Raw genomic sequence first — 11,245 nt, 5'->3', positions numbered from 1 at the left:
TTTATTAATTTAAACAATGAGATTAAGTCAAAGTCACATAACTGACAATTTGCACAGACCAATTATCAGAGCGAATTTTCATATATTGTATTATCCTACTATTGTTACACAATTTATTAACATACTCCTTTTTAGGTTCTTTTGATAACGATAGCATAAAATAGCTGTCGAAACGTCAAGGTAACTTTTCAAATTAATTTCTCTACTAATTGGAATTTTCTCTTACAGCTTGAGCCTATGTGTGTCGCAGGATACCCTCTAGGTGATAGTTCTTGATTACTTTTTGATAAATAATTCGTTCTTATAGCCAAATAGGAGCACTATTTATCAATCTGTAATAAAAGACGTGAGGAAATTCTGGCTTTTTTAATGACAAATATTTTTGAGGCGAAATACCCAAAATGTCGTTATTGTCAGTCTGGATAATTCCATGGTTACCAGAGTTTTAAAAAATTACGAAGCCACAGGTATTTGCGCAATGTCAATTAGGCAGATTACCTTGAAAAACATTGCTGCCGTATTTATGATATAGTTTTTTGCAGATTTCTCAGTTTTTAATAACAATTAATTTATTTTACTATTTTTTCTGTACTCCTATAACAGCGCCAGACAACACCTCCAGAGGAATGATGCCAATTTTGAATCACCCTGTATAGAAATATGGCTTTAGTACTGACTCACTCATTTTTGGAATAATAATTTCCGGGCACTCAGTATTTTATAAGATAGCAACTGCTATTTTGGTCACAGATCGTAGCTCTGAAGAGGAAAAGCAAAGTATTTACACAGCAATTTTTTCAGGTCAACTGATCCACGCTTTCGAGGCCGACAAGTTCCAAACCTGGTACTACTACGACGGACAGGATCGGCTCATCGCCTGGAACGACGACAAAGGCAATGTTACCCAGTACTTATACTCAAACCCGAGTACTCCAGAGTTAATCACCCATTTGCATTTCCCGAAAACCGGACGAACGTTCCGATTCCTCTATGATACGCGCGATGTTTTGATCACGGTGGAAACGCTCGAGCAAAGATTCTACGTGGCAGCCGATCAGAATGGAAGTCCATTGGCGCTGTTCGACATCAATGGAAATCTGATTAAGGAGATTCGCCGAACCCCGTTCGGAAACATCGTTTTGGACACCAACCCGGACTTTTACCTGCCGGTGGACTTCCACGGAGGCATCTATGATCTCAACACGAAGCTCGTCTATATCAACAAGCGGTTCTACGACCCGATCGTTGGACAGTGGGTGATTCCAGCTTGGGAGAAACTGGCTTCGAAATTGACTACTCCAACGGACATATTTATCTATCGCTTCTTGAACAATGACCCAATTAACGCCAAGTACACCACCAACTACATGACAGACGAAAAGAGCTGGCTTCAACTCTATGGCTATGATATCCAGAAGATGCTCGGCTCGGAGTATATAGGAAAAATTGTGTACAATCCTACCGCAATCGTATCCGCCCCTCAATTGGCTCCAGATTTTGGAATCATGTCGGGATTGCAATGCATGGTGGATCAAGTAAGTCTAGTTTTTATTTGGGTGCATCCTCAATCTGGGGAGTTTAAGTGTGCAATTCACCGACTTTTGTTGATGTGTTAAAAACATCGAAGGGATTTTCTAAATGACCGGAAAAGGTCTTTCTCATACACGTTTCTTTAATATCTAGCAACACACATTTTGAACAAATTGTACAATATATAGCAGTTTACTAACTTGGCTATATCTATTCCAGGTGAATGAAAAATTCGCCGATATCAGCTTCGTACCAAAGCCCCTCCTGAAGAAGGAACCAAAAACCCGAAATCTTCTTCCTAGAGTGGCGTACCGCAAATCCGTATTCGGAGAGGGAGTTTTAATTTCGCGTGTTGGAAGTCGCGCTTTAGTCAGCGTGGTTGAAGGAGTGAACGGCGTGGTCCAAGACGTTGTCACTTCGGTATTCAACAACTCCTTTTTCCTCAACCTCCAGTTCAGCATTCATGACCAGGACTTTTTCTACTTTGTCAAAGACAACGTGTTGAAAATCCGGGACGATTTGGAAGAGTTGAGAAGACTGGGAGGAATGTTCAATGTGTCCACACATGAAATCACCGAGCACGGCTCAGCGACGCCACTGAAAGAATTGAGGCTGCATAATCCAGATGCAGTCGTCATTATTAAGTATGGGGCTGATCCCGATCAGGAAACGCGCAAGATTTTGAGACACGCCAACAAAAGGGCGATAGAACGGGCTTGGGAGCTGGAGAAACAGTTGATTGCCGCTGGTTTTCAAGGCAGAGGCAACTGGACTGAAGAGGAGAAAGAGGAACTGGTTTCCCATGGAGACGTGGATGGTTATGAAGGTATAGATCTGCGTAGCATTCACAAATATCCTCAACTGGCGGACGATCCAGGCAATGTGTTTTTTCAACGAGACTCGAAACGAAAACGACGAAAGAGCGGGACACGGCGAGGTCGAATACATCGACACGATTCGTAATAAATATACAATAGAGGTCAGTGTGAAAGGTAGAGAGTGAGTGGAAACAGAGAGTTATTTTTATGTGCCATATTGATAATGAGGTCATCAAATCCTAGTCGTTCGTACATTAATTAATTTATAGAGATAAAACACTATTTTTAATAATTCGTGGCTATTTTTCATAAATTCTCGTAAGGGGGGAGCTCGAAGCCATACATGTCCAATAGAGATTTAAAATGAGTGAATGGGGAGGGGCCGGGGTAGGCTAAAAGTTGGTTGCAAAGTTTAAGTCGACCTCGCCGTTCTTCCGCCGCTGTATATTGTGTAAAAGCAATCAAAAGGCCTATCTCTAAGAATACATATACATTGTTTTTCCTACAGGGTAGCCTAGATACTCATAAAGATCGCTGTCGTACATATAATCTAAGTCAAGTAAGTCATTCGGCATGTTTTGCATGTACCGAAGTTTCAGCTCCCCAACTCAATAGTTTCCCACTACCATCCTCAAGATTTGTATTATAAACTTTTGTAAATGCAAAATGTGCCAAATCATAGCCCATTATCTGCAAATATAGTTAAGGCAATACAAGTTACATATGTACATAAAAGCTTTTTTATATGGAACAATTATCTAGAACAATGCTAAGTAATAAGTAATTAAATAGAGATTGTGTAACAATGGATAGAATCATGTTAATGCTGCAAATTCTTCCTGCATTTTGCTTTCGAAATCAATGTAAAAAAAGTAGAAAGCCAAAGAATACGAAATGGTCCACTTACCAGCGTCTTTATTAGTACTTTTTTCATGTTGGTTTTTAAGTGAAATACTTAACTGTGTAGCACGCGACTGATGTTAAACGAAAATGAAGACGATTCTTATGCGAATTGTAGAAAAATAATCCAATCATCCTAGAAGTTTTAGATGTAAATATTATTTATATGATTTTTTTATTTTATATCGGTGCTTGTGTCTCGGTTTTATGTGTAGATCTGAAAATTACCTGTGCATTGACTCGCATTTGTATTAGATTAGACCGTACAAAAAATAGACTTAAATCATGTTAATTGGCCCTTTTTTAAGTGGAAATTTTACTTGTCGTAATCATGGTCAGTTCGCAGATGTCGGGAGTTTTCAACTAAATTTTCCCTTCAAACAGGGTCAAAAGCAAAACTACAGCTCTCTTCGATCAATTCCCAAGCTGAATTTTTCAAATCCATTTCTAGGTATTGCTATATATGTGTATTTAAATTTAATAGGTAAGCAATAGATCACTGGACTAAAGTAACTAAACATTCTGTGTGTACAGCTGATTTTGTAGAGAAATTCGGGAGCAGGTTGAGCCACTTTCAATTATCGCCAGCCACACATGATTCTATAATCAGATATTCTTTCAATTCTCTTAAATCGAATTTTCCAATATTGTCATTTAACAATTACAAGTGACTCAGCTTGTAGAATCACAGTCGATAAAGAGATCTATTTTGCAACAATCCCTCGAATAAGACTGTGATAGAACTGTTCTGTTTGTCTGCTGTGATTATACCGAGATTTTACCATTTTTCGTACGCTTTATATTTCGAATTTTGAACTTCATGACTCGGTCAGATGGAACCCCGATCCTCTGGCACTTGAATCCAGGTACCTTTCGATACTCATTTAATGATTAGTGGCATTTTTAACACTAGTTTTTTTGGCAAATTTGGCCATCTCGAAACCTACATAGACTTTGCTGGTTTCGAGCTGGGAACTTGCATCAGCGAAAGCTATAAAAAGCCAAATATGGTATAGTGATATTTTTCAAGAAAATGAATAATTGTGACTAAAAAATTAAAGCAATACGTCTTCATATTGAATACTTTTTAAATCATAAAATCCTATTTATACGTGCAATTGTTGTCTTCAACGGCACACGATGGTAAGGATGGACTCGACACCTTACTATGAAACTATATTCTTAAGGCGATATTTTAACTGTGTAAATATTTGATTGTGTATATTGTTTTCATATGTAAATATATTTTGTTTAATTCACTAATATAATCGTTTACTAAACAAATGTTTGGTTGTATATTTCCAACTGGTCCTAAACGTGTAAGTATTCCTAAGGATAAGCGGATACATGAAAAAATATTTTTACGTGAAACATGCTTGAATTACGCCTAAAAAATGATATAATTTACTTTCTTGTCGCGCAGCGAATTGAAACTACTTTATGCCACTTGGGTGATAATTAGTGTGTTTTAAAACCTGAAGCTTATCTCTATATATATAAAAATGAATGTATGTCTGTTTGTCTGTCCATAAAAACTCCAAATTTAACCAAGATCGCACCGAGCTACAAGGCTGAAATTCTGTATGTTTCTTCGTTCATTGGAGAGTAACTTCGTGACTCTTAGTTTATGAGTTCAAATATATTTTTACGGTGTGTCTGCACTGTCTCGCTGCAAGACCTCTCATAGAGGGCTGAGTTGTATATTTTCTCTTCATGTTCCATAACACGCATTTAACTGCGGTCAGAAATAAATTTTATTGATCCATTCTTTGCCTCTCGGATGAAATCTATCGGAATGTTGTAGAAAAATGGCACACGGAACTACAGGTCAACGTAGGCAAAGGTAACTAATATTGATTGCGTGCCTAACAAAGCCACTTTGTCTTTATTTATGACCAAAGCTACGTATCACACGTTCCGTTTATCACAGTGAATAGACTAATCAATTAAACTAAAAATTAGTACATCTACAGCGAGCAGTTCGCATCATTGGTGCAGTTATCAGATAAACAAAGCGTACTTATAGTACAGTTGGTGTTCAGTTCATACTTTAGCGGAAAATAGATTGTTGTTGTGTTGTGCCATTCATCGGAAAGTTAATATGTTGGCTCTTAAAACGATTCTGATTGGATTGGTTTGGCCGGCTTTTGTTTTTTCCAGTGAGACAAGGCCAAACATTGTGCTTATTATTGCTGACGATTTAGTAAGTACAGTTGAGTCCGGATATAACGAACTTGAAAAATGAACTAAAACTGGATCGTTATATCCGGAGTTCGCTATAAGCGAATAATAATACAAAAACACGTGGTGTATTTTATTTCGTTATTTTTACATAGAGTAGTAGAAGTTAGTAGGTATGACTAAAAAGAACACAAAAAGATAAACAAAATTCAATTTGAAATCTACTTCATAAAGTCTGTAATTTTTGTTTGTACATTTCTGCTGCAAAAATAGATGTTATTTATGTAGTTTTCAAGATCACAAAAGGACTCCCAGATATGATTAGGAACTTGGCGTGATTGTAGAAAATTCCGAGATTCTGACACTTTTTTTGTCATTTCGGAAATGGTTGGAACAGCATTAGTGTCTACAGTAGAATACGTTTCACCTAAATCGTCATCTTTCTCATTATCGCTTAAAGCTGTAGATGAGGTTACGGAGTCTATAATTAGCTCATCGGTCAACATTTCTCTTGTAAGAATGTCATTATCAATGCTCACATATTCGAAGAAATTGAAATCACTCAATTTGGTTGCTAAGAGCTAATTCCTTACAAATGTCACTCTGCTTTACTCCACTTTTTATGTTGTTAATAATCTCGTACTTTTCATTTAGTGAAAAAGCTTTGCGTTTTTTTTTTCCATTCTAAAACGATTTACATACATATCGCGGCAAAAAACAACAAGTCACTGCCTGTCTCTCGCTCTCACTATTATAAACACTATTATATACAACTAACCTAAAAAGTGATCGTTATATCCGGAAGTTTCTTTTTTTCCGGACCAACGTTTTTACTCCGGAATGAGAAAATACGTTGGTCTTTATGGATGACGTTTCAATTAAAGGCAAAAAGTTCGTTTTAACCGAAAGTTTACTATAACCGGGTTTATTATAAGCGGAGTTGACTGCAGTTAAGATAATTTTGCAAATTAGGAATTGACAACTTTTTGTTCATTAAAAATGCACTCCTTCTTAGGTAGCAAAGATATTAGATTCGATAACGCTATTAGATGCTGTATTTTCCGTTATATTCCTATATGGTTGTAATATTTCACATTTGCCATAAACATGTGGAATAAAATAGATTTAAATTTTTATCTATTCCAAAGGTAAACACACATGCAAATTTCTAGGATTGCGTTCTTTTAGATGCGCGAACCGGCATTTATATTGCCTAATTATAGTGTAGTCACTTAGTTTGGGTCAACTGACTTAACGGTCAACATCTACATGGTTTTATCATTATTGTATTTGATATTGAACCGACTTTTTCCCTACAAGGAGGCTCAAGCTCAAGTTTCTCTATCATTAAGAATACGCTCATTTTTTATATGTCGGACATATCGATGAAAAACAAATAGAGTAAAAATATTTGCTGAAAATAATTGCTGAAAGATTTTTACCTCCAAATATATTCTAGATTCGCTTACTTTGAGCCCGACAATTTCTTGAAAATTTTCGCATCTCTGCTGTTTTATGCAACTCAATGCATTTTGCACTGCACTCAATTTACACTCAACTCTGAGCCATCCTGTATAATATCTTTAAAAATCGAAATATTAGAATGATATCGAAGCGAATTGAAGAATTCTGTTGTCATCTATGATAAGTTAATTAATATTTTCTATTTCTTTGGTGTTTGTGAAGGTTTGTTTACAGGTTTTATCGTGATTTACATTATCTGATCCATAGACTAAGAACCGTTTTCAAACCTGCATTAATTTCAAATATTTTTAATGGAAACTGAAGAAATGTTGTAAATGATTGTTGTCATAAAAATATTAGGTCTTCAATAGTCAATTTAGGTCTTCATGCTGAAAAGCCCAAAAGCGGTTTTCAAGACACGAATTACTTTTGAATTAATGTTTTAAAGTTAAACTAGAAATATTCTTTAGATAACGTTTGGTATAAAAAAAATTTACTTTTTCAAGAACTATTTTAAAATCCGCATTACTTTTGAATTTTTGCATTTTGCGTGAAAACCAACAACATTCCTTAAATTATGTTATTGAATAATAAATTTATAGAATTATTTATATTTGGCTTTGAAAATATTTACGTTAATGAATTTCTTATATAGACCAAATAATTGGGCACTGCTCTTGCCAACAAAATCCTTCTGTTCCGCATCATCTCATTAAACTAAACTTCCAAATTTACCCCTTCTAGGGCTTCAATGACGTGGGTTTTCATGGGTCGGGTGAAATTCCCACCCCCAATATCGATGCACTGGCCTATTCGGGCCTGATCCTGGATAACTATTATGTTACCCCAATCTGCACCCCATCCAGAAGTGCCCTAATGACAGGAAAATACCCCATCCATACAGGTTTCGTTCCTATTTAGTTGTTTCCACAAAAATCACCACAGTTTGTTCTTAGGAATGCAACATGCGGTGTTATATGGGGCTGAACCGAGAGGATTGCCATTAACCGAGAAAATTCTGCCCCAGTATCTAGAAGAACTGGGCTACGTCAATCATATCGTTGGAAAGTGGCATTTGGGCAGCTGGAAGAAGGAATACACGCCACTGTATAGAGGATTCATCTCACATCTGGGTAACCAAATACATATACGAAATTTTGCAAATACGAAAACTATTGCGACCTTTTCTAAGGCTACTGGACGGGACATCAAGACTACTTTGATCACACAGCGGTGGAAAATCCTGGCTGGGGCCTGGATATGCGAAGAAACATGTCCATAGCTTACGACTTGCACGGGCAATATTCCACAGATCTTTTCACGGAAGAGTCAGTCAGATTGATCAATGAGCACAACACAGAGAAGCCTTTGTTTCTGTATTTGGCACATGCAGCAGTCCATTCTGGAAATCCCTACGAACCTTTAAGAGCGCCTGATGACGAAGTGGATAAATTTGAATATATCCAGGAGTCGCAAAGGCAAAGGTTTGCAGGTAACAACTTGCCGATATATTTTGAAAAAATTTTCAAACCCCCTATTACTTTTTCAGCAATGCTCAGTAAACTGGACCAATCAGTTGGGGCAGTTGTGAAGGCTCTGAAAAACAGGAACATGTTGGAAAACAGCATTGTGATATTCACGAGTGACAACGGAGGTCCGGCCGCAGGTTTTAATCTAAATGCTGCCTCCAACTATCCATTGAAAGGAGTTAAGAACACTCTATGGGAAGGTAAGTTGAGCGGTGACTCGACCTGGGAAAAACTGTTAAATGAATGATTAGGTGGCATTAAGGGGGCTGGTTTGGTTTGGAGTCCCTTAATTAAAAAACCGGCCAGAGTGGCAACTCAGTTGATGCAGATTGCTGATTGGCTCCCCACCCTTTTGGAAGCAGCTGGGGGAAACCGTGGGTAAAACTAGTTTCATTTTAATTAAACTGTGGTGATGTGACCAGAATCTGTGCCTTAAGCAATGAGTCCGACTGGGATGGGCAAAGTATATGGACAGCGCTATCGGAAGACATTGAGTCTCCTAGAACGGAAGTTCTGCACAACATCGACGATATTTATGGAAATGCTGCGCTGACGGTGAATAACTGGAAAATCATTCAAGGTAATGCACTTGGAATTTTTTGCTGTCGCCTCTAAAACTCTACTGAGCCTTGGAGACGAAGCTAAAATGGACAAAGGGAAGAATCAAAAGAAATGAAACAGAAGCTGTGATGATCAAGAGTAATTGGAAGAAACAAGAAGCACAATTGTGATGACGCAATGCAAAAATGTTCAAGAAAGCCTGGATACTTTTCACATATTTTCAGATTAAATAAGGGGCGCAAGCACTAAGACTTTGTTTAATCAGCCAAACACTATGCAAGTTTTAATTACATTTTTTTAAACATTGTCTTTCGAAGAATCACCCTGTATCTCTTACAATCCTACAAATTTAGAAACTGAGGCAAAAATCCGCTTGCAACATTGAAGACAAATTTTATATGATTTAAGAGAGTAATGAGCAAAAGATGCACCGAAAAAAAGCAGCAGATCTGTGAACAGTTGAGGTGAATTTTTGCAAAGAAATGCTGAAAACGCGACTCAGGCCTGCTTGAGAAAGCATAAAAAAATGGGATTTTTGTTGGGTTTATGTACTTGTAACTTGTAATCAACTTTGATCTAATGTTTTCCTTTAGGTACGACATATAATGGACAATGGGACAACTGGTACGGGCCTTCAGGCAGGGATGCTCAATATAACATTAGCCTGGTCCAGAACAGTCCTACAGGAAAGGCTCTGCAAGAAATCAATGCTTCAACATCAGCAGAAGTGATTAAATCGCTGAGAAATGCTGCTACGATTGATTGCAAGAATGTGAGCCAGATTGAATGCAATCCAGTAGATGCGCCCTGTTTATTCAACATTGCCAGCGATCCTTGTGAATATGCTAATCTAGCTACTGAGTAAGTAAGAGTGCGATTTAACAAGTTTTTTTACTAATGAGTTTTAAGCCAAAAAAGGCCGCCTATTTTAATGGCAACTTGATCATCAATTTCTGATTCGAATCAAAACTTGTGAATATTTGCATTGAAAGACAATCATTTTACTACAGAAATTCGCTTCAACACTCTAAAGAGTAATGAGAAATACATCCTTTTTTAGATCATGCCAAACGGAAGGTCATCGAAGACGATTTTGATGGAATAATTTCATTTTGTGAAGAAATATCAATCATAAAAAATGTGAAGAAAAAGTATACGAATATTTTATCGAAATGTGTCGCATTTCGTGAAAAACTGCTATTTGTTTTAATCTTTTCTATAACAAAATTGGCATGGATTTTTATAAATTAAGGATATTTGCTTGTTTCAACTAAAACAATTTCAACAAAAAATCGACTATTGCCAATTTTTTTTGAAAAAAAGTGTCTGCTTTTACCAACATAATGAGGATTGAGGCCAAAAGATCAGAGATTTAATGAGCTTTTTAGTTGGCGAATTGAAAATGTATTAACAAGAAATATTATTAAGACATCGGATGACAAAAAATTCATAATTTTCAGTATTTTTTATAGATACATAGATTGAAATTTTATATTTTATTAGTTCTTTTTGAATAAATAATGTTGTTTCTTGCAGTTATCCACTTATATTACAACAATTGCAAAAGAAACTGCAGCAGTATAATGCGACAGCAATACCACCTAGAAATCTTCCACTGGATGAAAGGGGAAACCCAAAATATTGGAATTATGTGTTTACTAATTTTGGAGACTACGAAACTCCTTTAGTTGTTGTAAACTAGTGTTGTTAGCTGTTAATTGCCAATAAAAGAACAATATCTGGGACGAGTTCTCACCCATTCTTAAGTTCATAATAAACTAATAACATCCGAAACATGTTAAAAAAATTTAGATTTTTTTTCATTTAGTTGCGTTAATTCATCAGGAATAAGCTTTTTGGCAAAAAATCATATAGTTATTTTTAGAAATGCACATCGACAGCAAAGAGCACATTCAGGCCTGGATAACACTGTGTTATAACTCAGCGCCCCTCACTACGCCGCACCTCGAACTGCGCTTGTGGCCGAATAATTGGGAACAGTTTCATTTTCAGAAAAACTCAATTCAAAATGTGTTCCGCAATAGTCCTGCGAAAATTTTTTTAACGATGAGTGAAATTCGAATTTTTCACATTTCAAGCCCACTTTTCTTTACTGAACTCACAACTATGCACTCATAGAGCATTTTTCGTTGTAACTAATCGCGCCTCACTGTGCCGCACTTTGAATTGCGCTTAGCATTCCAGCCAGAGGCGAATTTAAGCTTTACGAGACCCAAAACTGGAATTTTAACAGCTTGCAGA

General features: G+C 36.7%; 2 protein-coding genes across 3 annotated transcripts in view; both read left to right on the top strand.

The window, feature by feature from the left end:
- Positions 1-4,532, top strand: part of LOC109543710 (teneurin-m) — a gene marked incomplete in the record, with an annotated part of 162,684 nt that extends 158,152 nt beyond the window's left edge. The window contains 2 exon segments of the mRNA XM_048661784.1: positions 802-1,535; positions 1,750-4,532. Coding sequence (XP_048517741.1) covers positions 802-1,535; positions 1,750-2,493 — 1,478 coding nt within the window.
- A 572-nt stretch (positions 4,533-5,104) lies between these two features.
- On the top strand, positions 5,105-10,794 carry LOC109543718 (arylsulfatase J). Of its 2 annotated transcripts, XM_048661785.1 has the most exons (9): positions 5,105-5,451; positions 7,638-7,797; positions 7,850-8,026; positions 8,086-8,385; positions 8,443-8,622; positions 8,674-8,800; positions 8,860-9,002; positions 9,577-9,844; positions 10,520-10,794. In XM_048661785.1, exons 1-9 carry the CDS (start codon positions 5,350-5,352, stop codon positions 10,683-10,685), a joined length of 1,623 nt encoding a protein of 540 aa, XP_048517742.1. In that variant the 5' UTR covers positions 5,105-5,349; the 3' UTR covers positions 10,686-10,794. The 2 variants fall into 2 exon arrangements, with proteins under 2 accessions (XP_048517742.1, XP_048517743.1); XM_048661786.1 differs by lacking the exons at positions 8,674-8,800; positions 8,860-9,002 and having other exon boundaries at positions 5,106-5,451.
- The last annotated feature ends 451 nt before the right edge of the window (positions 10,795-11,245 follow it).

Source organism: Dendroctonus ponderosae, unplaced genomic scaffold, assembly GCF_020466585.1.
Source record: "Dendroctonus ponderosae isolate FM_Combo_2020 unplaced genomic scaffold, Dpon_F_20191213v2 Dpon_F_20191213_1, whole genome shotgun sequence".
NCBI lineage: Eukaryota > Metazoa > Arthropoda > Insecta > Coleoptera > Curculionidae > Dendroctonus > Dendroctonus ponderosae.
This window is presented reverse-complemented; position numbering and strand designations above follow the sequence as displayed.

Excerpts from the sequence above, each read along its gene's own strand:
- LOC109543718 (XM_048661785.1), top strand. The coding sequence starts at position 5,350 with ATGTTGGCTCTTAAAACGATTCTGATTGGATTGGTTTGGCCGGCTTTT. Across the intron at positions 5,452-7,637 it reads TTATTATTGCTGACGATTTA|GGCTTCAATGACGTGGGTTT; the intron begins GTAAGTACAGTT and ends TACCCCTTCTAG. Across the intron at positions 9,845-10,519 it reads TATGCTAATCTAGCTACTGA|TTATCCACTTATATTACAAC; the intron begins GTAAGTAAGAGT and ends TGTTTCTTGCAG.